Source organism: Aplidium turbinatum, chromosome 15 (genome assembly GCF_918807975.1).
Source record: "Aplidium turbinatum chromosome 15, kaAplTurb1.1, whole genome shotgun sequence".
Lineage (NCBI taxonomy): Eukaryota > Metazoa > Chordata > Ascidiacea > Aplousobranchia > Polyclinidae > Aplidium > Aplidium turbinatum.
Window position 1 is genome coordinate 16,060,711 of NC_137486.1, and position 27,652 is coordinate 16,088,362.

The following is a 27,652-nucleotide window of genomic DNA, read 5'->3' on the forward strand; positions in this document are numbered from 1 at the left end:
TTGAATCAACATAAAAAAGAATGACTTTCTGGATGGGCAGTCGCGTTTGCTCGTGATGATGGAGCTGTGACTGAAAGGAGAAAATCTCCGAAATAGGTTTTAAAATTTATTAGCAAACAAACTACCGACAATAATGAGATACGATAAATGTAATGTAAATGCAATGTAACAATGCAATGAAAATAAACAAATTCACTTACGTCACATTGACTAAATACTCACAAGCGGAAACAACACCTCACGTTGAAGCACGGAAAAAAACAACTTTTGCAGCCTGGGACAAAAATCCAAAGCAATTGCTCGCAAAGCAGAGCTCCTAATCAGTTACTTTTTACATTGGTTCAACGTCTGCACACCACCAGGGCGTTTTATCGCTTTTTGGCCACGACTTGTCCTGCCGTTGAATTCGTGGGCTTTCGCACCATGGGCCTGGAAGTCCGAAAACTCTGCAAAATGAAAATAAAAGCGGTAAGAAAGTTAGCCAGGAATCCTGATTTCAACTGGATCAAGGAAAACGGATGTATTTAAACCGAATCTGGAACCAGGCGAGCTACTGCACTGCACTGTGAGATACGGAATTTTAATCAAAAACTGTTTTCCTTAATTTACTTTTTATTACCTGCATTTTTACAGAGGGGGCGAGAAATTCTACATACAGGGGGGGAATTCCCCCCTTGGTAACGCCACTGTTTGATATACCGTCTGGGGTATCACGTTTGGTGCAATTGAATGTTCAATTTAAAAAATCAAGGATTTTTGTGGATGCTACATTGCAAGCTGTTCATCTGACATGCAAATCTTGATTTTAGTTCGTTTTAATTTTTGCTAAGTTGAAATTTGTAGGTATAATATGGCTATTGGGGACAGGTCCTGCAATATAAAAAAGCTAATCACTACATGATGAGACTATGTTGGTGTCTGCTTACAGCGGCTCCACTTTGCGTGCTCAAACCAAGGGTCGTCATTGTCTTCCCAGCCATGTAATTATACCTCGAGTGCCAACACTGAAACCATTCTGAGTCAACCAGATCAAAAATCCAGTTTCACCAAACACTTGCGGTGGGGAGAGAATCTAATGTGTTGGCGTGGCCAAGCCCTATAGAAAGTTCTCAATCGCGTCTCATAAGAGGACGTCTTGTTTGGCAATGATTTCTACTTGACGCCATGACAATGTGCATTCTGAGGGTGAACATTACAATTAACACCTAAACTTTTCAGTATTTCTATCAGTAATGTTTATCTCGAAAAAAAGGCAATTGTTTCATTAACAAAACTTTTTCAAATACATCATTTATACCGTTTCAGCCAGCAAATTAGCCCTTTATTACATTGATTCAACATCTGCAGACGACAAATCAATGTAAAAAAGGAATGATTTGCTGGCTGGGGTAGCTCCAAAACTGCAAGTGACAAGGCATTGATGGCATGACAACTTATTGCAAAACCTTCAAAAAAGTTGCGTATTTCACACCTGGACAGGTTTCTCACAACTGAGAACGCAAATCAACATGAAGTATTTTTCGAAGAAAAACAAAACAAAACTGGAGGTTCAGCTTAGACTCCTAGACTGCGCTCTGTTGTATAAAACTTACCAAAATAAACCGAACGTATTCGCTACATTTTTTTTTGTGATTGAAATGATGATAAACCACGATGCTACAACTCGGCTTCAAAACAAAACCAAAGTTGGAGGACTACAAACATGGGCAGGTTTAACTACATATGGCCTTACGAGTTACATCATCCTGTGGAGTGTGTTTGCTTGATACACAGCGATCTATACATACATCCCTTGACAACGTGCGAACTGGACGCCTGACTGAAGGCCGATGTCATTTTGATTTTGAAATCTAAGCTAAATTACTTTATATCTTTTGAAATGATAGTTTTGAGAATCTTAATTGCCAAAGTGTGATCACTGAATCTCAAATCACTGCAAAATTTCTAAGTTTACTTTAAAAAATGACAATTTTTTTAAAATTACCAGTGTTGCCAGACGTTTTTTGGATTTTCATTACAAGTGCCAAAATGTAGTCCTTTATTAGAATACGGTAGTAACAATAGCATGAAAGTAGCTCAAAATCACATAGAATATATGCAATGACTATATTTATTAAGTATTAACTAATACTCACACAATTAACTTACACTAACGATTTAGGTTACTAACACATCAGCCTTCAGTCAAATTTTAAGCTGCACGTTGTCATTGTCTGTGTATAAAGGTCGCCATGGCTTGATATGTCTCGTAAAATAAATAATGATGATGTCAATGCAAGAGAATGCATGTGCGTACGAAGTGGGGTGATCGAAGAAAAGCAAATCTGTTCCTCAATCGAAAAGATTTTAACAAGTTCTCTTTCCGCTTCGCACCCTATTTTAGCCACATAAATATACAATGATGTAAAAGTAATCAAACAAGCATATCTCTTTACAGACTCAAAATAGATTCTTTTTTCTTTTTAATGCAGCACAAACTCACGCAACTGGTGTTCAAAGTGGAATCACTGCAAACAGCAGCACAGGAGTATGCAAAGACATGTTGAGACATGGCCACCTAAAGATACGGCCTGATTTGTCACATTTTGCAGACATTTCCAGGTTTTTCTAACTTTGGGCGAACGTTTAAATAAATTTTTCTAAAAATTAGATTTTTACGCTTTCTTTATTCTTTTCCCCAGATGACACAATAGGTTTTAACATCCACACATGTTGAAAAACAAAGAAAATTTGATTTCGAAGATTTTAGTCAGACTGTTAATTTTCAATGACAGTCTGATTTTGCGTTTTTCAACTTACTTTTTCTCATTTTCTACTGCTTCCCCAAGGCAACAAAAAAGTTTTATGTCATTAGGAAACCGCAAAAAGTAAAAACATCTCAAAAAATGTCAGTCAAGCACTAGCAGTAGCTGTAATCAAAATCTGCAAAATGTGACAAATCAGGCCGTGGTTGAGATTATGTTTTATTTTTAGCAATGATGAAACCATTCATGTTGGGTAGTTGAACGCACATTATCCATAATGAAAACTACAAATCATGAGCTGAAGAGCTTTTCTAATGAATAGCGGAAAACACGCAACATAAATCCACTCAACCCAGCCAAACAATGGACCAAAAAACAAGCGCACTTGAAGCAACCCTGCAAAAAGTCAATTGAAATTTGACCAGACATTTCATTCCTTTGAAATAAGGTTCTGTTGAAAAGTTAGTTTCACTTGGAAAATTTGTCAAAACAAAGAAGCTAGGAATAACCATAACATCACATTTTCTCATGACATCAGCACACAGCAATTTTCGACTTGCTCAAACAATCTCAATATAAAATAAAGAACTTTTGACCATTGTTCTTCGTGAAAATTGCAAGGCTTACAGATTCGTTAAATTTCATTCATAGACAGATATAGTTGATAAGCAACTTGATGGGATTGAATTGTCTTTCTATGGTATGGTATCCAAAAATTATCTCTCTACCAAAGCTATATATTCCAAATTTCATTCAAGGACGAGAATTGCGATATGATCAGCAAAGTCAGGTCAGAAGCAATCCAGCCAGAGAATCAGTCATTTTTCACATTGATTCAACGTTTGCAAACAAACAGTAGGATAACCATTCCTTGTTTAACAAATTAGCAGTTATGCTGATGCTTGTGAAGTTTATTTCTCTGACAATTGTGTGACACGCCCGTAGCCCGGGGCTGTTCTTAAGAGCTCCCCCTGTTTTGAACCAAAAGTCTAACTTTCCACTTACATTTTAAAAAACAAGATTCGATAATATTAAGAACGACGTCGTTCTGCCGACTAGAGCTACGTTTTGATATTTCGTCATGGCTCAAGGCCCTGGGTCATATCGAAACTTCGTGCAAGCTTAAAACATTAGTTTGCCCATGGCATGTCGTAATCTGGAAGTGGAGCAAATTTGCAGCGCAAATGTTTGGTTTTTTCGCGTAAGTCTCAACCAACGACTCCACAGACAACAAAAGCCATCATTCTTACATTGATTCAATGTCAGCAGACGGATTTTTACTGTTTGGGATCGTATCATAGCGCATCTACTTAGCAATACTCATACGACTCCTTGTCAGGACAAATTCTCCATTGTTTGTTTCAGAAGCAAAAGAAAAATATACAGAACGATTGTACTGGCTGCCTCATTAATAAAATCTGCTCTTTTCGCACTAATTCAGCGTCTACAGACGTTCAATCAATGTAAAAAAGACACATTTTGTCATATAGGCACAAGCAAATTTATGTAACGCAATGCCAACAAGTATTGTGTCAGTGTTGCAGACTATGAAAGTTACCCCACAAATATGAAACAATGTTTCAAAGCAAGACAGATAGATCGGTTGTTAAAGGAAGTGTTCCCGTTCCGCTTGCCGAAAATTTCAAAAAGAATGAACGCACAATGTGAACAGCGTTATTTCCACGGTTGCGCAAAATAAATTAAAAAAATTCCCTGGACTTTTTGTTTAAAGAAACGGCCGTTTATTTATAACGGGTTTATGAAAAAGAAGAACCTAAAAGACAAACCTAGAAGAAAAGTTAAATCATGAAGTTGTTCACTTTCAATTCTGTTTTCTTTAGCAAAACGGAACTTTTTCAAAAACAAAAGGGATTGAAGTGATTTTTGGAGAATACAGAAGTCCAATCACATTATCTCTTTTTCATTACATAGGTTCTGGAACGTCATAAAAACAAAAACAAGCACTTTCTTGACTTTACCTACCGCTACCGACAAAAAATCAGTCTTTTTTACATTGATTCAAAGTCTTCAGAAGACGTCTTCAGCAGACGTTGAATCAAAGTAAAAAGGGAATAATTTCGTTTCTAGCACTAGTTGCTACGTTCATCTGATGAAATTGAAAGTAAAGCAATAAACCATCTTGTTTGTTGTTAATTTTACTTTCAATTTCATTAGATGAACGTAGCAACTAGCAACTAGTGCTAGAAACGATAATTGTCCTGATGAACACCCAAACTTTTAAGTATTCAAGGAAATGATTTGTTGTGTGGAATAAATAGTGGTTTAAAATTCTAATTTTAGCATCAAAACATTTCAAATAGCCTGCAACCATTACGCAATACTGAAAAGTTTGGGTGTTCATCAAGACAATTATCGTTTCTAGCACTAGTTGCTTTTACTTTCAATTTCATCACATGAACGTTGCAACTAGTGCTAGAAACATTACGCAATAATTAATCGAGGAACAAAAATGCCAAAAGTATTTGTTCAAGTCAGTTGGAACGTAAGCAGGTAGTGCCTTTTGTTTAAACCGATGTAAATAACTAAACAAATTTTCTACACACCCGACAGGTGAATGCCCGAGATTAGCCATCAAGAATGTCACCTTTTCAATTGACAAAAGCCGTTCGGGTTACGTTGAAACAACGTCTGAGAGGTAGGTATTGTTACCCGGAGTTCAATTGTCAGTATTGGTCATTCAAACAACGCAAACAGAAAATTAGTCCTCTTTTACATTGATTTAACGGCGACAGACGTTAAGTCTGTACGAGAAAAATGATTTGCTCGCTTAAAAGCCTATTATCTTGTAATATGAGCACATTGGGCCTGCTCCAAACCCAGCCAGCAAAGACTCCTTTTTACATTTATACAAAGTCTGTAAACGTTGAATCAACATAAAAGGGCCTGATTTGCTGGCTAGGTATTATTTATAAGTGTGCACATAAACCGAACTCGGCAAACTTGTGTTGTTTTATTGCACCCCTACTTTGAGATTACGGTAGCGCACCGGTATATCCGAATGTATTCAATCGCCATCTCCGCTTGAAGCAGATTGCGCATCAGCATGGGTTATCTGTTTCCATGAATCACGGTTTTTAGCAAACTTGCCCAGTGTCGTCAAACTGAGTTCGGTCCATGCCTGGATGTTGTCACGTCATCGCCTTGGTGGTCTGCCTATTTTTCTCTTTCCGTTAACTTTACCTTCCATGCAGATTTTGCTGACTCCAGATTTGATCTTTTAGTATGGCCGAACAATATTTGTTTAATTTATTTTTGCTGCAATTGGATACAGCTTCGTTATGGTCAATAGGTCTTCTATTTTCATGTGGTCAAGTAGCCTTTTGTTGGTCGTGCTCCTCATAATGACGTGACACATCCAGTTTAATCAATTAAGATTAATTAAAGTTTTGCCGCAATTCTGCAACGTTGTTTATACAAAAAGCAAGCTTTCGTCGTCTGACATTAGCAAGAAACGTGAGGATAAAAAGTGACAATACTTTGAAAAAATAAAGTGGAAGAAATCAAACTCGTAGTTCATTGCTGTATCCGCGTAGACCAGACATGGGAACACTACGGTCCGCGGGGCAAATCCGGCCTGTTGGGTTATTTAATCTGGCCCGCCTGATATTGGCAGAAACGAATGCTTTAACCTAATTGATTACTATTTCTTCTCATGCACACACAATCATTCTATCTTACTGAAATTTTGTTATGTAGGGTCTATGGTTTATTGTTACGTCACAACTAAGCATTGTTATTTTGGTTTATTGTTCCGTTGCAGTTAAACAACTGTTGAAACTTTGTATCAATTCTGTTAAATAATGTAAGACTAAGTAATGTTGTTAATGAACTGTAGCTTAACACTCTTGTTCATTTCATATACTCACATGGCCCGCTTGTCAAAAATTAAAAAGTTTTAGGCCCGTGGTTCACAAAACTTGCCCACCCCTGGCGTTAACGTTTTCAATTCAGCAAATTAGTCGTTTTGAACATTGCTTCAACGTCCACAAACGTTAAATCAATGTGAAAAGGGGCAGATTTGCTGGCTGGTTCTTTTTTTGTTCTTCAATGGCTCGTGTGTGAATGCAACGTCTCAGACAGCAAAATCCGGCATTATTACATTGATTCAATGTCTGCAGAAACAAAAAAGGATTTTGCTGTCTGGGGTCCGTGTGAATTCTATAGCTCAAGGTGGTCACCTAGAAAGCGTTTTTCTTGACCAACCAACCATACGTCAAGACCAGGAACTACTACGATGTTTAAACAATGCAAACGATAAAAATAAACGACGTCATGTCTGCATCAACAAAAGACAATAAGAAACAACGCAAACAATGCCCAAGTCATGTCGTCATGATTTGTGATGGAAAGTTACAAATAAATCTAAACGCGTCAAGACGTCGGAAAATCTGTTGTAAAAATCCGTCGCTCAATCACGGTTTGATGTATTGATATATAAGCCGGGCCAATTTGACAACGATAGTCAAAGAAGATCTGTGTTGAAATTAGATGACGTAAAAAAAGGAACTATGAGCACTTGACAAGAAAATAAACCGATGCTGCACTTTGTCATCATCATTTTTTTAAACATTTAAATTCTCTTACTCGGGAAAGCAGCACAAATGTCCATTGCTCGATTGCCATTCAAATAGTAAATATACAACAAAGCTATTGCTTATTTAATGACGATCGATGTGATGCGACAATGAGTGTTGGATAAGCTTTTCTCTAAATTGAGTTTACAAAGTAACTTATACAAAGCTCTTTTCTTATGTCGAAATTAGTAGCCATGTGAGATTTGATATATTGGAGACAGCGATTTATCATGTTTGCAAGGACCCAAGCAGAAAACTACCCAGACAGCAATTCCACCGTATAGTAGATTTAAACAGTAGATTTGCTGTCTGGGTAGTTGTTTCTACTGGCTGGGATTTCAATAGAATTCCATAGCTTTGAAGAAGGCAAAATTCTTTTATTTTGGTCACGTGACTGAAGCGATGATGACGTGACTGCGCGATGAGTCATAGTCACGAGTTACAAGGGAAATCCCCTACTCTGAAAGTTTTGCGGTGAGCCGTGTCAATGGTGATTTTCAATTAGCCCGGTATTTTAGAACGTAGGTAAAGTACCGCCATAATAACCTACTTCTGTAAACAAATTTTTAGAGCCGTTTGAATCAATATTAATTACGACAAAGGTGTTGTAATCTTCAAAATTAAAACAGAAAAACAAGAAGCGATATACATTCCTTCCAAAACAATAAGAAAATGTCAAAGTGGTGACCAAGAAACTAGCAAAAGAAACTAACTAACAGAGCACCAGGTACAATCCCCATCGGTGTACCGTACAAAAGCTGCCCTGGCAAAATACCGGTGAACCTCATTGACTAATAAAGTAAGTCAAAACTTGAACGATGCGGTGTTCCTACTGAGGACATACCAGGTCATTTGCACAAAATAAAACTGATAATTATAAAGTAAAGCGATTTTTAAGCTTGATCATGACCTTGCGGTAGAAGTCATAGGCACTGTTGGGACTTAGTTCGTAAGATTTTGTAGTCTGCACCGACCGTAAACAAAATACGAAAGTTGGGGTCATAGCTTTACACTTTCGTCTTGGAGCTTTGAAAAGTTTTAAATTAGTATTTGCCTCCTTGGAAATGTTCTTTTTTCAAGCATTCAGTGCCGATTGTAATTTTTTTTCCCTTTAAGACGTCATAAAGACAAAGCATAGGTACAGGCTGGAGTGAAACCGCTTGTGCCGGTAGGCCTACAATTGATCACAAGCCCTTCAAAATGATAAATAATGCTATTTTTGCATGTAAAATAAACGCATTCAGTTACCAAAGTTTGTCAATACAAACGACTTGTTTTAGCTTGATGCTGCGGGTTCGCTGTGGTAGTAGCGTTTGTCACGAGCTTTTGGAACATAGCTCCCTAGCCACGTGTAATGGCGATAAATGTTATGGTTTTATTTATTGTCGCTTTACAACAGCTGAGGTTTTTTTTAGCGACAGGGCTCATTTTTAATTCTATGTCTGGTTTACGATGTCATCACATTGTTACCCGACTTATTCTTACTGCGTTATGCAAGAAAGAACACAATCGGTACCGTTTCCAAAGTCTTCGGTTTGACCTGGAATCGATCTCACATCTACCAGCACCAGAGCTAAAGCCGAAACCACTTGGTCATTGAGCTGGTTGCAATGACGAGTGGTGTTAAAGTCAGAGTGTCCTTGTTTTATAAGGTTCTTTTCCTTTGACGAAATTACTTCTAACAATTTGGTAAGTTTGAAATTCCTTGGCAACTGAACTCTGCAAGCGCAGTCATGAAATATTAATGATCATTGAAACAATCATTTCCTCACTGGAAAGTCTCTCATAAGAAAACACTGACATGCATATACAGCTTGCTTTGATCTAGTTCAGTTGGGTCAAAAAAGCTTAGTTTGTTTGAGAGAAGACAAGCAAGCAAATGGCTTTTCGAAAGCAGTAGTGCCCATGTAGCACGGAGCCGTTAACTGAACGCTCTTACAGAAATAATGAAAAAACATGCAAGTAAGAAGTTAGGTAGTGCACAGTTTTACGTCCTTTGTTCCCGTATTGCGAGGGTTGGACGTCAGTAAATTTCGATCCGGCTTGATGGCGGCTTTCCACGTACTCCTACTTTCAACATTGACCACCACAAGGTTCCACATTCGGAGTCCGCACGTTATCGCACCACTTCTTGTTTGGTCGTCCACGTAGATTACGCCCTTCTACTTCCATCGACTGAACCTTCTTAGGCCAGGAGTCGTCCATTCGTTGTACGTGGCTGAACCAGCGGAGCCTCCTCCGTACGACCTCTTCTACTTGGTGGATGTCAAGCCTTCTTCTCAATTCTTATCTTGATACTTTGTCCGCCAATCGCTTTGAGCATATCTACCTCACCATAGCGTTGTCATTGTGGCTCAAACGCTTGATGTCCTCCGCAATGACTGGCCACGTTTCACTGGTATAAAGCATTACGCTTCTGAAGAACATGTTGTACAGTGACGCCCTCTAATCAGAAAAGGGATACTGCTGTTTGCCAAAATTGGAAAAAGCTCTCGGAAATTGTTCCATGACCTGACCTGATTCTAGCTGTGACAGCGTTCCTACATCCACCTGACTGACTAATCATATCGCCAAGATAGCAGAAGGCATTACGGCAATCATACTATTCGCCGAAATTCGCCCAATTTCAAGTGCGTTATGGGATTTTCTAAAGGAGGATTTTTACAACACCTCTTGCACCAATAGTTGGGATCCTCTTTAAGCTTGCCGTTAACACCAGAGCACATGATGAACCAAACTTTTGCAGATGGTGCAGAATATCGAATTACTCCCAACACCTCGTCCACACACACACCGCATCGAAATTTTCCGATATCCTTCTTCACACAGTTAAGAAGCTCTGTACATTCGCCTCAAATATTAATGTAGCCCCATGTAGTTAATAATAAGTTGTACCTTTGTGTCAAAAAGTTCAAACCTATTAAATCTCTAGAATATTATGCCACTCTGGAGTTGCATGCAATTGCAGCAGCCGTACCAGGACAGCAAATCAGTTCTTGTTTGCATTGATTCAACGTGTGCAGGCGTTGAACTAGTAATGTACAATTTAATAATTTTCTGGAGGAATGTTCATTACGTAATGCCTACAAATATTAAATTAGAATTACAGTCAAGCAGTTTGTGTAAGTAAATGTTGACAATACATAACAAATATTTATCAACTTAAATTAATTACTTGTGACAAAGCATGAAGGCCATGAAAAGGTTTCTGTGATAATTCCTCAAATTTTTGTCCTATCGATGAAGGACATTGCTTTCGTCTGAATAAAAAACTCTCATGCGGACAAGGCTACTTCTGACTTCACACCACACAGAGAATCAGGTAGGTATTGTACAGTTATACATTTTGGATTAAATTTCATATTTCACCTTAATTTGCCGGTTCAGTTCTACCACGATTACAATACATCGCTAGCCAATATTTGATAAAGCAATTGAATTACAATGCTTTGATATTTCAAACAAAAAAGTGTGCGATTCATGTAAAGTGGATAATATCACCGTCCATAACACAAAGGTTGGTCAGTTTCTATAGCTGCCGTCAACAAACCACTAGCAGCACTTCAATGCCATCTAGCGACAAGATATGACAACGCCAAAAAGTAGAGTAATGTAACACTTTGTACTGAAACATCATAGCTGGAGATGTTTGCAACGCTCTGCATGTAACAACAGATTCAAGCACCTGAAACTCTGGAAGACTTAGAAAGATCTGAACCACTTACTTTCTGCCCCTGTGATGAGGATGCTGGGAGCTTGGATGCACCTCCTTTGCTTACAGGATTTCCTACTTTGGGAGCATCACTGTGTTCCTCTCCCCATTCACTGATGTAGCTAGTGGGCTTCGGCTGCACAGGAGGAGTCTTCAGTCTGTACACCTGTGGACAGAAAAGAGCTGCTGACAAGGCGACAAGGTTATCGATTAGAATTAGGTGAGATCTCAATTCTTGTGATTATAGAATTTGTTTAATCGCATCTAGGCTTATGTCTAGTGGTGAAAATGTGGATCAAGTGAGCGGAAGGCATTAATCTTCGTTCCCACCTGAGCACGTCAAGCTTCTGTGGCAAAGCCTGCTTTACCCGCTTTTGGAGGGTGTCAAACCGGCGTGCATTCGAACACCGGACAGAGGCTCTCAAGACTAAACGTAGGAATTTAAATTTACGAGCATTCATGGCTGATCCGTAATGTTTTCAACTGTCGTAGAAATAACAGCCGCGGTGGTTATTTGTGGCTGGTAGTCTTCAGATGGATGCCGCTGTGCTTAACTGTCGTGAACATAAAACTTAAGATGATGGTAAATAAAATCTAAATTACCGGCAAATGATGGAATATAGCCCCAGTGTCCGAATCGACTGGCTTGTCGCTTTCCAATCCACTTTTATCCGCCTGAGAAAGTAAAGACTTACAATGTTATGTTGAACAAAAATGACAAGCGCAGAAATACTTCCCCTTTATCCAATTGAAATGTGTTTTGGAATGTCATATCGCTGTACCTACCTTCGGCTTAACAAGCGCACTGAAGAATTTCTTGTTTCTAATTTCGATGATGTTCAAATTTGTTTGAGGTTGGTTATTGCGCTGCAGCGCTTCACGTGTGTAAGCTGACCGCCTGAAAGGTTTCCAGCTGTAAGACATAAATCCGAGTTGAAATTTGACTCTTTTCCCGTCCAATTAATGTGACCGCTTTACGTGTTACTTGGTTTTACAATTACATGCATGTGGCGTAACATAACATCTGCATGAAAGCCTTAAAAATGAACTCATAGTATATTTCCTTCTCAAAAAATAACACGATTACTTTAGTTACACGTTGGGAGCGCAGTGTGGCAGAGATTTAACCACGCGACAGATAATCACGTGCGGCCATGAAAACTATTTTCAATTTTTTAAGTCACCAAACAAGTGCCATCCAACTTTAACCGCATGCAAATGAATTTTTTTTTTGACATATATGCTAGTAATAGTATGCCGAAACTATGGCCGTGATTAAGTCTCCAAACCAGAAATACAGTGGTCATTGTTTTGGTTGTATATTCATAGCGTCGGGTGCCCCACATTAGTCCACAGACCACCTCATACTGGAGTGCCCAGTAACGAAGCTTCAAGGGGGATATCTCACAGCCCACTGATGCAACAACGTCCTCATGGATTGGCAAAATAAAAACAGCTTGGACTTGTAATAGAATAGCGTCATACCAAATAAAAGTAGCAATTGCACAATGTGTAGAGTAATCTATGAAAAACAGAGCTCGCAATTATATTAACAAGTTTGTGGGTATCTGTTGCGGGACCGCATATTTTTAACAAAAAAAAAACACGTTTCAAAATTGCGTTGTTCTTTTTCAAAGCAACATTTTGAGGTTTTTATCCCACTCACCGATCCGCATCAAACACCAGAGGATATTCGTATTTCTTCGTCTGTGGTTTGCGTCGACCGCTGCGTACATTGACAGGGTTCACGGGCCCTTCGTTGATGTCGTAAGGCAGGACCGGGCTGGACGGTAATGAAGGATTAGGGTCCACGTGCCACATCCGATGCTGGCCAAAGTAACCCACGTAGTGGCCACGCTGGGGGTACCACACCCTGCACACAAACCTCATTCAATTGACTGACACTTAGGTCTCGGTGAACAACAGCTGGGACTTTCGGTTAACTCGGCTAAGATACTGATCTCTAGTCAGTTTGCAAGTGAAAAGGAAGATTGCAATGAGGAATGTTTTTACAAGCCGTTTTAAACAACTACTCAAAAGCCTATTGGTTTTCCCTAAACAGGGGGGGGGGGGAGATTTGAGGAATCATGCTCTTCACAAGAGATCAGCCATCAAGTGTTTCATTCAAATCGTTTTGTCTACAACTCTGTAAGTTGCTTATTTCGTTAAACTGAATGATGATGAGTCATAACGTACAGATGACGTAAACGTGCGTGAACCAACGTGCTGACTCGTCAAATAATGAATTAAAAATCCACAGTTTCGTGGAAAGCCGCCATCAAGTCTGATCGAAATTTGCTGACGTCCTACTCTCGCAATACGGGGAACAAAGGACGGAAAACAGTGTATTGATTAATTAACGAAAAGATCAAAAGAATTATAGAAGCACTTTCCAGCCCCTTTGAATCAGACATGGGACATGGTGATGATGAAAATAAATAACGAAACAGGTTCATTGTCTTTTTCCTTTCTGGTAGATTGCTACAGTGATTCATTTCCTACCTTCAGATTCCTATCCTACGAAACTCAATAGTCGTTGGAAATACTAAGAAGGGTTGACAGAACATTAAAGAGTTTACAAACTAACGCAGTCACCTCACAGATCCATCTGTTGAAGCAGACACCAGCACACGAGACGAATTGACGTACACGAGCGAAGTGACCTTCATCAAATGAGCGCGCCAGCAGACCAGCTGTTTGATCAACTCTTGGCGGGATTGCAAAGCCATCGATGCGGTCGATTTCTCAAGAAACTCCGATACCTCCCACACGGTTATGTAGCCCTCTGCAAAATGATAAAATGTTGTTAACACTCTTCACAAAAGCAGGGAGCAATTGTTGCTCGATGGCTGTGTGGTTTTCCTATAAAATTTAGGTTGATATCTTACGATTAATGAGTTTAGAAATGACTGGAATGCAAGGAATTAAATCTAGGTGTCAGGCTGAGTCAGGCAGACTAATACCAGTTGACAAACGATTGAAAGTATGTGAGTGAAACTCAGCTTAATAGAAACAGAGGTCTGTGATAGAAACTCAATAGAATCCATTTAAATAAGAACTTTCTAATGATCCCCAGTAACAGGCTGTAGAGGTTTTAGAAAGGAATAACTATATTTGATGTAAGTGACATTCAATAATCGCCCCGATAGCTCAATTGGTTAGCGCGTCACTTCTGGAACGAAGAAGCTTCAAGATCAAGCGGCGCTGGTTCGACTCTCGGGGTGTGCGCTTGAGCAACGCACGTTAAGGACTGCTCTCCATTCAGCGGCATCTAATGGATGGAATAATTTCCCAGCAACAAGACTTCAATAATCGGAAACTTCACCTGGTGACAGGGCCTGCGTCAGTGATTCAAAGCCTCTACAAGTACGCGAAACTGCCAGGATTAAGCTCTGCAAGAAACTTTCCCAGTCCGAGGATAAATATTCAATCAATCAATATGTTTTGTTGATTTAAAACTTACTGGCGTCGGCTGCGATGAGTTGATGGGCGAACTCATCACAACAGATAGCTGTGAGGGGGGAGACAACTTGAGTCGTCGGGGTAACGGTGGAAAGCAATTCACCTTCATATGACCACAACCTGAGGAAAAAATATGACCATTTAAACTGGGATACTAATATCTAAGATGTGACGTTATCAGAGGTTTGTGCTTTAACGTGGTCTGAAAGTGAAGGCTGCATGAAATAACCAGAGTTGTGCAGCCGAGATGGAGTTTTCATCTATTTCTGAAGGACTCCATTAGACACCACACTCTGTTCTTTGCCTGTTTCCGCTAACGGAAGGTATTGCACTAACACTCTAACAGCCTTAGTTTCCGTGCTTGGTCATATTTTGGCTTCCTTACAAGAATAAGAGACGATCATACTTCTGTACAGCTTTGCTTTGGAATAAAATCTACACCAAGTCAGTTTCCTCTTAGGTCACGCGTGTTACTCGCTGGTGATAGAGACTGGGTTGTATACTGCTAGATTGAGAAACTTAACAGTTATCAATTTTCATTTAATTAAACAAACACAAGAATTAAAATGCAGGCAACAACAGTTAGGATGTCACGACTGAGCGTCACTACTGAATCCAGTCTTTTTTTAAAACTTCCTTTTCGAGCTATACTGTATACTATATAGCATGATTTCTACACCCAGAATGCCTGACCAAGAATTACATGCCTGATGTCAGTGTCTTGGTGGCAAGATGCGATGACAAGAGGATATAAGACTTCAATCATCTTTATGGCTTCCTTATCGATGCTGCTGTAATCAATGCCATGGTGACTTCCATCCTCTTCCTCATCTTCATCAGAAGTGTCTCCTCCTGCTGACTGCAATACATCCACAAACCGCTTTTGTTTGTAAGTGATGATGATTGAAAAACAAACAATTTCCTTGGATTTTGGAAAGAAATTTATGATCTTATTCAGCAAAGCAGAAACATAGCGCTTGCATTACCTGGATGTCCAAATCGACTTCTTTGGACGGATCATCATCGTCATTTGCCGTTGCATCGACATCATTATTTTCAGCCTTTTCACTTTTCTGCAATTTCAGGTAAACGTTAATGGCGGCGACACATAGGTCGAAACATTTTTGCTACATTAAAAAAAATAACACTCAACTTAAAGGCTTCAAAATACCTTTTTTGCTTGTGTTTTTGCTGTGTTACAGTGAGCATATACTGAGCTGTATTTCATGAGTGAAAGCAAGAGAGTCTGTAGATATGAACATAGCTTCTATACTGATGAACTATAGAAATTCTGTGGGAAGGTGTAAAGTTCTACGTCTAACATTTTAATTTTTATCCTTTGAACGCGCTTTTGTTTTAGCAGCTAATAGAGTGCAGTGAAGTTAAGACCTAGCTTGATAAGGTTAAAGATACAATTGCAATTAGTTTTCCGAATTTTTCAGGAAAATGACATGGAAAGGATCAAAACAAAAACTTACATCTTGTTCCGAATCGTCATCTAATCCCTCTTCTTCCAACATCTTCTTCCTCTTGAGTCGTATCCTTCGTTTCACTTCTTCAGGATCCGGTTTAAAAATCTTATGGCAAAGCATCACGATTCCATTGATCCGATGCGGATATTTCTCCTTGGATCGATGATGTTGGCTATCGTAACTGCTGGCAAGCTCAGCCTTCGCCAGGTCGAAGCTAAATGTGGGTAATTGCGATAAAGAAACTTTGAAAAGTTTTTTTTTTTATATACAAATTACACTCTTAATAGCTCAAATTCGTGGTTTTAGATAATTTTGTTACAAGTTTTTGATTTTTCCATCTGCAAGTACTATTCATAAATTGACTTCCACATTACAATCAAGCGTAAAAATTCGATCATAAGCTTATCAGGCAGTTTAACTGTCAACAGTTTAACAGTTTAACTTTAACTGTCGGTGGCGCACCAATGCAGCATGGTGCGCCACCGACACCAAACTACATGGTTTTATGCCCCACCCGGTGGCGCGCCCCCCTGGTATGGACCTTCCTCGGCCGACTTGGGTCAAGCTCAACAGAATCCGAACCGGAGTCGGTCGCTTCCATTCCAACATGCACAAGTGGGGTCTGGCTCCCTCATCGGCCTGCGAATGCGGCGCGGAGGAACAAACTGCTGACCATGTCGTTCTCGAATGTCCCATCTACAAGGCACCAAATGGAACGCATGGTATAGCAACGCTGGACGAAGCTACACTCACCTGGCTCTCCACCACCTGCCCTGAAATTTGATCTAGTCTCAAACGAAAGAAGAAGAAGAACTGTCAACAGTTGTGCAAGTTAAAAACGCAGTGAATCTTACACGGCAGTCACGCTGGCTTTATTGTAATCCCAAAGCAGAAGATTTCCGTTTGCACATCCAGTCACCAAGGTGGGTGTGACGTCACGATGACGTAGGAGGGCGAAGACAGACATTTCGTTCCGTTCCAAAACGTTTTCCTGCAAACAGCTGCCCGGTTAAACATAAAAAACTCAAGACATGGTGGCTCAGTTGATTGGGCCCTCACTCTGAATCGGTAAACGTGGGTTCGACACACCGTTAGGTCATGTCAAAGACCTTTATAAAAATAGCGCTAAATCTTACTTCTGCTGAGCAGCTAGCATTGAAGAAACGGATTTAGAGCGATAATACACTCAGCTGCGCCTCTCTACAAAAAATGGAACTGTTTGTATTGTAAATAGCTATATCCGTGATGGGTGTAACGCTACATGAAAAGATACATGAGAAAAGATCTCGCCGTTGTTGAAAATTGATATAAAAAGCAAAACTTATGCACAGTAGTAGTAGGAGTCCTGTTTTAATCCGGTGATGTCCCCGTTATCGAAGGTGGCCGGATCACCGGATTAAAACTGGACTACTACTACTGTGCAAGTTGCATAAGCACAACATACATTAACTATTTGAGGAAAAAACTGATGGTTAAATTTAAAGTTGCGATAGTTCATTACAGATCTATGAAGTATTCTATTTTGAAGAGACGACTGGGATAACGCTTGGAATCGTAAAGCAACGTTAATTAAACGCAAATATAACCTTCCTCGGTTCCACGTCAACGTTGTTGAGTCTGTTCCCATCCTCCGCATCGATGACACTGAAAGTCTGTTGAGTAAACATTGAATTTACGTTACGTGATGTTGTTTATCATGCACATGGGCGTCGTCGGAAAGCGCACTACGAAAAGCAGGCTTTTGCTTAGATTGGGTTCGCTGAACTTTTGAAATGTTGAGTTTAACGTCGTATTACAACAGATAAGAAGTTTTTTGTGTTTTTGAATTTCTCAGTTTGCGTTGTACAAACAGGAAAAACATATGATTATTGATACAATTTTCATCTTTTTCGTCCCGGACGCGTTAATGACGAAAAATAAAATGAATGAATGAATGATCCAAAAATATCAGTGCTATCACACAATAATGGCTAAAAAACATCAAAATCTACAACCCGCGAAGTTGGTGAATCAGCTCTCTCATTTTCGTCGATCCTCTTTGAGTTGCCAATTTATATAACAAAATGAACTTAGAAACTAAATTGGAATAAAGACTGATAATATGAACACTTCTCCTTGTTGACGGGACAACGCAAATAAAATGCAGTGAAACCATGTCTTGACATCAACTTTTGACGTTAAAACAACGCTTTCAAACTCAACCGGATCACCTTGTGATAAAAACGTACCGGGCTGCTAGGGGGAGGTGGAAGAGGCCATTCGTACATCCCATTAAACTCACAAACTTTTAAGATATCAGTGGAGTCTTCATCGTCCTTAAAAAACAGTTTTATAGATATCAGGCTTTAAACACAACAAGATGGTGTATTCCTTTCATAAAAAAACAGGTGCAGTTAAATTTTTGAAGTTGGTACAATTCAATTTCAATTTCCAACTACAAGTAATGCCCGTTGGATATTCGTTGTTGTACGGGGTCAAAAAAGGTAGTCAAATCACTACAATATCACACACACATGCTATGGTGCACCATGTGTAAGTCACTATGTTTGAAAATACAAACAAGGCTATGAAGATGGATAACGCCGGGTTGGTTACAACCAGTGGCCATAAGATAGGGAATTCATAAAAAGAGGGTTAGTGGAAGGTGGCGACTAACCATGAACACTTTAAGTTTATTATTCCATCCCACAGCTAAGATCTTCTGCGGCTTCTTTTCGACAATTGATTCTTCCTGAGTGGTTAATAGCACAGCACTAGCAGGGTTCTCTGCTGTGTCTTCCTTTGCACTGCCTTCTTCGCCTGCAGGGTTGTCCTAAAGAAGTAAAAAGTTGACAACAATCAACGCAGTGTCTGGGGTAAAACTAGCAAGCTCAGCGGCTGAGTGGCTAGTTTCTTTCCTTCTTCTTCTTGTAAGTTCGACTTCAGGTACGTGAAAAGTAGAACCGATTGCGTTCTTCTTTGCGTAAAACATGGAAAATTTAATAATTCATAATAACAAAAATATAGCGGTTCTAAAGCGATAGAATATAAAGCATAAAAATATCCTTAGCCAGGGTCATCACACTTTAGAACATAGCAAGTATAAGGTAGCATAATGTAAGGTTTCAATCAGTTGCATGAGTGCATGCAAGCAGATTCACGATTTTGCAACGTATTTTGCTATCGAATTAATGTCAATGAATGAAAAAGCAGCATAAAAGTGTCATAGTCGCCTAGCAGGCAAGCACAAACCTCCACATTGATATATGACAGAGCTAACACGGACTGGTCGTCTTCTTTTGCCTCTTCAGGGAAGAGGGACTTAATTTCCTGTCCACTGCTAAACTCCCAAATTTTCAGTGAACCTGGAAAGTGGATATTTTTTTCTGATTATTATTTTTCTGTATCGTATACCGATTTATTTCAGCAACCCTGTTTTGCCAACCCAAGCGTTGAAGTCGAAGTAATAGAAAAGAGCGATAGAGACAAGAGGGAGCATTTATCTCCATGATATCTAGTCTACGACCTAAAAACTAGTTATTAAAATGTAAAAAATCAATTTTGACACACTTGGCAGTGCTTTTCTTTTGAAAATTGTTTGATTCAAGAAAAGCGAAGCTTGCGGTGGAATTGTGATAATTTCCTTTGTATTCGCTAATTGTTCAATTCAAACATCGAAACTGAACAAAACTATGTACAGTCTCAAAGGCGTAGCAGCACAACTGGAGCTAACTCACCGTCGTAGCCACCAGTGGCCATCCTTGTCCCAGTCGTGTCCACTGCGGCTGAAGTCACCTCGATGTTCGGTCCATGGGCGTCCATTATTTGGTACATTTGTCTGCCAGTTTCCACTTCCCAAACCTGGCAAACGAGCATGTTCTGAAATGCTACATACTACAATTCTGCCCAATCTGCACCGGTTTGGTGCTTTTGGGCGGGAACATTTATTTTATGACGAAAAGAAAAAAAAATCAGCTTTTCATCTCGCACCAACTTTATGCAACTTGTTATCCATGATATTGACTCATCTGCAATGTTGTTAAACGTCAAATTTCAATGTCTTATGATGTCAACCTGAGAGTAAAAATCTCTTGAAAACAATACAATTACACCGCAAACCTTGTTAAAAAAATTGTCGCTGGAATCGGCCATATCAAATAACGCAACATTTATGCACCAAAATACCTTGATGATGGATTCTGTGCAAATAGTGATGATCTGTGAGGCTGATCCATTGAGCACAATCAAAGACAGAGCATGGTCGTGCGTGTGTGGGACTGACATGGTATCTTGGACTGTTCGTGTCATCGGCCACAAATCCACCGTGTTGGAACCTAAGCAATTGATGCGTTTTTTTTTCAATAAACATTTTAAAATACCATATTAAATCGTCTTGCGAAGTTAAAACAATGTAAAAAGATGCTAGCTGGGTACAGGAAAAATAAAATCTAAGCACAGGAAAAAAGGTAGTTTGGTTTGGTACTGGTGTTTGGTTTGGTACTGGTATTTGGTTTGGTACTGGTGTTTGGTTTGGTACTGGTGTTTGGTTTGGTACTGGTGTTTGGTTTGGTACTGGTGTTTGGTTTGGTACTGGTGTTTGGTTTGGTACTGGTGTTTGGTTTGGTACTGGTGTTTGGTTTGGTACTGGTATTTGGTTTGGTACTGGTGTTTGGTTTGGTACTGGTGTTTGGTTTGGTACTGGTGTTTGGTTTGGTACTGGTGTTTGGTTTGGTACTGGTATTTGGTTTGGTACTGGTGTTTGGTTTGGTACTGGTGTTTGGTTTGGTACTGGTGTTTGGTTTGGTACTGGTGTTTGGTTTGGTACTGGTGTTTGGTTTGGTACTGGTGTTTGGTTTGGTACTGGTGTTTGGTTTGGTACTGGTGTATGGTTTGGTACTGGTGTTTGGTTTGGTACTGGTATTTGGTTTGGTGTTTGGTTTGGTAATGGTGTTTGGTTTGGTACTGATATTTGGTTTGGTACTGGTATTTGGTTTGGTACTGGTGTTTGGTTTGGTACTGGTGTTTCACAGATAAAAAGAGTCATTGATGAGACGAGTTTGAAGAAAAATTGAGCGACAGCAAGTTTTTATATAATTAACTATGGCGTAAGACTCGGTGGTAACCTGTAATCAAACGGTCGTGTCTCCCGTCAAACAACATCGTGGAGATCCTACGGTCGCCCGAACGCTCGTCGCTGTCAGTGAAAACCTGAGACAACAACTCAACCAGTAAATCAGCCAGACTGGAAAGCGTGACAAACCCAGATGGTAGAATTGCCGCTTCTTTTATTGTGACGTTGTCTGGAAACGTCAAAACGATGCAAAAAGAAATGATCATTTTTTGAGGAATGCATTTAGCACACCGTCACATCCCTAAGCCACATCTCTAAGCCATCCCTACATGAAATATACAAATCACACAAGATTTTTTTCATTTGAAGTTTCACCGACAGTGAAAAAACATAAGAACCGTTGAGCACTTCCCTTGGTTTCTTGCCAAACATTTTCTATTGCAATAAGTTGGTGCCCGATGATCGCTTCCACAAGAAATCCACGGTGCTACCAACTTTTATCACCAAATTTATTACTGTTATCACACTGGCTTTGTTGTGAAGCATAACTGCAGGAATCTATTTTCAGATGAAACAAAGTAGGCTACCTATTTTATTTTAGTGTCGGTTTCCATTGACTTATTTAGATTTATATACAAATATTATAACTTTAAATTAATAGCGCAAAAATTACTCTCGAAAATAAACTTGGGTGTTAAGTCAGTTGCTATAACGAATGACAAACAAGCCAAATAATAACAGTAATAACAAACTAGTTAGCAGTGGTGAGGATTTGTTGTGGTTCACCTGCAAGCACGCCAATGTGTGGATGTCCCATACTCTGAACACTCTTGCCGTCGACAAGCTGATGATATGCTGGTCTTTATCGTTCATGACAATGTCGACAATGGTAAACAGATGGCCTACCATCTTCCCGGTAGGACGGGAAAGGATGTTTGGGTGCCACAATCTGATGGTTTTGTCCACGCCACCTTCAAAGACATGCAAGCTTCATTTTCTTTCCAATTCTTCGGATTTAAACAGGAAAATAAAGTTTTACGTTTGATTTAATAGATTGTGAAAGAATTTATCTTTGGAGTGAAAAAGCTTTTTTGAGAGCTTCTTCCCGGCAGTTTCGCATACTTGCAGAGGCTTTGAATCACTGACGCAGGCCCGGTCACCGAGATTGACAGAGTGAAGTTTCCGATTGTTGTTAAAGTGCCGTGTTCTGGGAATTATTTCATCCACTAGCTGCTACTGAATGTCAACTATATAAGTAGCCGAAACAGCACCGAAGTAAAATATTCTTCGAATGTTGACTCAATTAATGCAGCATTTGCGATATGTGCATGTCATTAATGCTTTTTTTGGGGGGGTGATATACGAACAACAAGAATAGTAAAATCATGTAACGTTTGCAGGCGAGATTAGGTGAACATTTTGTTTCTTCAGAATATTTTATGAAAGATCAGCATCAAACGATGAAATTTAGCTTAGCATCAGCTTTAAACCCGGTCACATTGGACGCAGCAATTGAAACCATTTACAGCCTTTGGGAATACCACTACTAACGAACTCGGTCAAAACATACAAGTTATCGAACCTGTGGCAAAGATATTCGATTTTTCCGAGTAGCAAAACGCGTTCACTCCACGGGGGATGGGAAGCGCGCTGACAGGTCTAAAAAAACAAACTTTTCATTTTTATCGCTTTTTGTTTTGAGTAGTTTCAGTTTATGCAACAAATTTTCAATCACTCATAAACAAATCGTCAATGGCACTTCCATATACAACTTGTAGAAAAGCAACAAGTCATTCGTGTATGTAATTTTCATCGAGGTGCCAAAAACAAAATATAGCTCATGGGCACTTTTGTTTTATCCACGTGACCTTTGCTTATTGCTGTCACGTGATTTGCTGAGCTTTGGTTGGTTTGCAGCCCTAAGCCACGTTTTGTGCAATTTCTAGTTTCCATCTGTTGACAGCCAGTGACGAGTGCACAGGGTTTAATAAAGGTAAAGCACTAAAGTAATAAAGTAAGCACTAAAGTAAAGTAATAAAGGTTGCTTTAGGACGTAACTGCTATACCTTCACTTGCAGGTTGTTAATTGGGAGGTAGAAGCGCTTTGTTAAAGTTTTGTAGAAACGGATATTTACACGAAGTAAAATTGGTTTTGAAACAGAAATTCGTATCTGAAGAAAGTTAACTATGCAGCAAAACAGTGAAACCAAAAGTAAAATTTTCAGAGCAAGTCTTAACTCTGGATAGAAAAAAAAAGACTGCCACGATGCTTTACCATAAGAAATGTCAAAAATTGCACATTTGTTGGATAAATAACCCTTAAAATAATTACAATAAGCATAAAAATTAAAAGTCAAGATGGTTTAGCCAGAGATGATGTTTTGGTCACTCACTGAGTGTCATGAAGACGCTTCATATTACCGATGACCAATGATTGCCGTTCCCCAGGTGAGCAAGAAGCAAAGCATTTTAGATCAGGAAGGTATTGCACTTGCAAGACCCAGTCATGGTGAAACTTCCGACGAACGACGGGTCTGCGCACGCAAACATACAATTTTGATTTAGTTGCTTCAGCAAAGTTTGCATAATTTTCGCCATGAAATCGTGTGACAAAAGTAAGTTCCGACAACTAATACAAGCTGTAGTAGGTTAATCAATAAAAAATCAACCAGGTTTGGTAACTACAAAAATTTATTGGTAGAGCTTTCGCCGCCGTAAAGGCGGCTTCATCAGTACTCTTATTCAAATAGAATGATTATTATATTGATTATTTTTATTGATTATTATACGTTTGGTTGAATCCTCTCACATGGATCCTACAATTATTGATGATTAGCAATTCCCATAACACCGAGAAGCCAGAACTGAGGTTAAGAGTCTGCAGAAACCTTTTATTACTGTAGTAGGTTATACTGTGTACTGCTTTCAGCTGTAAAAACTACAGTATGATACAACCGGCGCACAGGATAAAATGGGGATCGACAGTTGTTTGAACAGAATCTAACAGAAAAGTGGCTGACATGGCTCAAAAATTTAAAAAACAACAACAATAAAACAAAAACTATACATGAAAAAAGACAGTGAAACACTTGTTACTGCTTTCAAGCTGCATATTCATTGTTACTGTGTCTTCTTTAAATTTATAGAGAGAGATTTAAAACAAATACAAAGTACATAGCTGTTAAGTGTAATAAAATAATTATATCCATTATCAGTTGTTAGACATTAATAATAGTAGGTACATTGTTAAGGTCGATGGATCTATCACGTGATACTTCATAACTCTTTTTTGGTCTTTGTTGGCTTTGACAACGAAGTCGTTGTGTGTTAACCGTACTAAGTTGATGTAGCCTGCAAAAGATGTTAAATTATTACACTAAGAAATTTATATATAGTTCAATAGCAAGTTAACAACGCCAATTGAAACAAGAATTGCAAAATCAGATGAAAAACTCTGCATCATTTCAAGCACCGACTCTGTCTCCGGACTCGTTTTGACTCCACACTTCATTAGTTGGAACAGTATTACAATGAATAATCTTTACAGGAATACAATAATGATTAATTATGGGAATTTTTATACTCAGGCTGGGAAAATGTCTTTTGAGAGCTTTATCCTGACAGTTTCGCATACTTGCAGAGGATTTGAACCATTGACGCAGTCCCGATCACCGAGGTTAAAAAAGTGAAATTACCGCTTGTTGTCAGCAAAATATTCCATCCACCAGGTGCTGCTGAATGGAGAGCTCTCCTGACAACGCGTTGCACATCTCGAGAGTCGAACCAAAAATACTTTGGTTAATAATTCTTTTTAAAGAATTTTCCAGGCACTAACCCGCGTCATCACCGATCAGCAGAGCGTCACAATGTTCATCTTCCATGGGAACGAGACACATGCATTGCGGTGAATGCTCCAATGGTTTGATCACATGGATGTTAAGCTGATTTTTTCCTTTCGCTCTGTGATCCCAGACGACTATACTCCTCTCAGTGGTTGCCTGAGAAAGCACGAAACTTATATTTCAACATGGTAGTATTGTGAAACATAAATTTTGCTCATTTTTTCAGCACATTGCAAACAAATTTGTTGACATCTTCACTTATACCAGGTCAATAAAAACCTGACACAAGTGACACATAGAACTAGAAGTATAAGTAATAAAGTGGTTCTAACATTTCTAAACGTCCGTTCTGGCTTCTCAATGTTATGAGAATTGCAGGTCGTAAATTTTGCTAGGAACCAAACCAAAAAATACAAATAATATTTAATGATTTCAAAATTTACTTTGTTTTAAATGCAAAATAACCTCACCAAGTGAGGTCGAAAAATAAGTTAAGACTCATTGTAGTGCTCCTTCCCACGGAAATCTTTAGTAAAAGGCGAAAGATTTATGCTGTGTGGAGAAGCCAGAGTAACGTTCACAACTTGCGCGTTTTAATTGTTCTATCGCGACGCGCTTTCATTTGTGGTACGTCATAAGTGAAAATATTAGTAGAAAAAAGCTGCTTCCAGGCGAGAGCTGCGCGGGCTGGTGCTGGTTGGCCGCGTGGCTGGTATTGTTTGTTGGTGTGAATGGCTATCAAACCTGATGGTTTTTTACTGATATTGAAGTATATAAGAATAAAGTCAGCAAACTAGTTCTTTTTTACATTGAATATAATGCCTGCAGACCTTGATTTAATGTAAAAAAGAAGTGATTAGCTATCTGGGTGTTTGTCTCAAGACTGCTGTGGGTGGAATATAAAAGACATTAGCCTACTGTTGAATCAGAAAGCTAGCGCTGTTCAGTGCTTCTAGATAATTTCTAAACGAAATTCGAGAGATATAAAACTAAAATGCCAGAAAACATGAACTAGCAAAACTTACAATAACTTTTCTCAGTTTTGGTAAGTATTGCACACTTGTCATCCAGGCTGATTCCTAAAACACAAGCATAGTATATAACATGTTGCTACATGGTTTCACAACACTTCAAAAGTGGTTTCACACACTTCAAAGGAAGATAATGAGCTTTATTATTTTGCAATAAACAGATACTTCTACTATCAAGAGCATAAAACATAGGCTATTCAGGCAATTATTACAATTTAGACAAACGTAGGCTAATCTAAAAAATATATGCAATTATTTTTTTACATCATAACGTTATTTGTTTTTACTTAACATACGTCATAAAAAACCTGCTGCACATATTTTTTTTCTATGAGTTATAATTTAAATTATACACCCTATTGAATGTATATAGGCTACAAGGTTTCCATGCTGATTATAATGTTACTGCCATTTGATCCGAATTACAACAATATTTTTATTGAAATGATACTTGCGATACTGATAAATAAGAGTAATAGTTTAAGTTAGATAACCATTCAGTAGTCTACTCACAAAAACTTACATCAATGTCAATGCAGTTTTGTAGCCGTAGCTGAAATGCAAAAATAAAAGGCTTAATCTTTAACTTCAAAATAAAACAATGCTTTCAAATTTGATATGAAAAACATAGATACACAAAGACAGTTCAACACTCAGCAGGTGCAATTGAGCTTTTTTTTTTTTTTGCAATTGAGCTGCATACTTTAAAAACCACTTTTAGTTTTCATCCGGAGTTTAGCAATGTCTACATAAAATTAACACATTCAAATTGTGGTAATAACAGAAATTCAAATATGTCATTTTTTTTTTATTCACATTTAGCCTACCTTTCCATTATACAGGGAAATTGCTCCTTTTTGTGATGCTGTCAAATAACAATCAAAATCCAAAGAATAAACGACAGCTTGGATGGTGTCTCTTCTTTTCTTATCACCTAAAGTACAAGAATTATATATAGGCTATAGGCCTACTGTAGTACAATTACAGAAAAACTGGATGCTAATGTCCATGTTTATTTTTTGTAATTGTTTCAAATCCTGCTATCCCAAGTCCTTCGAAAAACCTTCAACAAATTCCCACTATTGATGGAAGAGAGTGATGTTGAATAGACTCTGCCGCGGAGTCAGGAAAAATAAAAGCAATCTTATTTGAAGGATGATGACTCCCGACTCAATACATGCGTGATTGTAGCTTAGACAATAAGACGATGAAGCACATTTTCACCAAGTGCCCCCTTAGCCCTTCATGTGATGACAACAACCTCAAACACATTACACACAAACCTCTTATCTCGCTTCGACACTGGCGTGACAAGCTATAAATGAACTAGTTTATATTTCAGATGGATATCTACGTTGATTTACATACAATACAAATCTTTTAAAGTGTACTTGCATTTGCATGTAAAATCAAGCTTGTGTAACGGTTTAATCCCATGTTTTATCTTAGTTGTTCTTTTATGTCATGAAGAATGAACAGAAAAAGCTCAAAGCCCCTGCTTTATTCACAGAGACATATACAGAAACAAATGATTGATCACCTTAGGTTTCTATCCACAGGCATAACTTAGCAAAGCAAACTTGGTAAAAAATAAATTGAATTGGTAGGCCCATACACAGTAGTTTAATTACCAGCAGCTTCGCCTATTATCTTCCTTTGTGACGCAGTGAAAACGCTGACTTCATCACCTTCGGTAGATTCATTTTCAACTTGGAAGTAACCAAAAACCTATCAAGCAAACACA

General features: G+C 38.7%; 1 protein-coding gene and 1 non-coding gene across 3 annotated transcripts; both read right to left on the reverse strand.

Moving 5' to 3' along the window:
• Nucleotides 1–27,652, reverse strand: LOC145784522 (WD repeat-containing protein 64-like). Of its 2 annotated transcripts, none has more exons than XM_082596357.1 (27): nt 27,540–27,652; nt 26,736–26,842; nt 26,432–26,461; nt 25,903–25,956; nt 24,871–25,033; nt 24,278–24,386; nt 23,429–23,569; nt 22,618–22,694; nt 21,822–22,006; nt 21,088–21,172; nt 20,150–20,298; nt 19,702–19,825; nt 19,217–19,329; nt 18,642–18,797; nt 18,214–18,300; nt 17,572–17,637; nt 16,840–16,976; nt 15,992–16,199; nt 15,500–15,586; nt 15,221–15,372; nt 14,515–14,633; nt 13,647–13,836; nt 12,718–12,924; nt 11,838–11,964; nt 11,655–11,726; nt 11,065–11,217; nt 1–446 (listed from the first exon to the last, which is right to left on the reverse strand). In XM_082596357.1, exons 4-27 carry the CDS (start codon nt 25,942–25,944, stop codon nt 369–371), a joined length of 3,027 nt encoding a protein of 1,008 aa, XP_082452483.1. In that variant the 5' UTR covers nt 25,945–25,956; nt 26,432–26,461; nt 26,736–26,842; nt 27,540–27,652; the 3' UTR covers nt 1–368. The 2 variants fall into 2 exon arrangements, with proteins under 2 accessions (XP_082452483.1, XP_082452484.1); XM_082596358.1 differs by having other exon boundaries at nt 15,965–16,199; nt 18,642–18,764; nt 19,211–19,329.
• Nucleotides 25,341–25,451, reverse strand: LOC145784906 (U5 spliceosomal RNA). Its single transcript, XR_014291075.1, has one exon. It is a non-coding gene; the product is annotated as a U5 spliceosomal RNA (small nuclear RNA).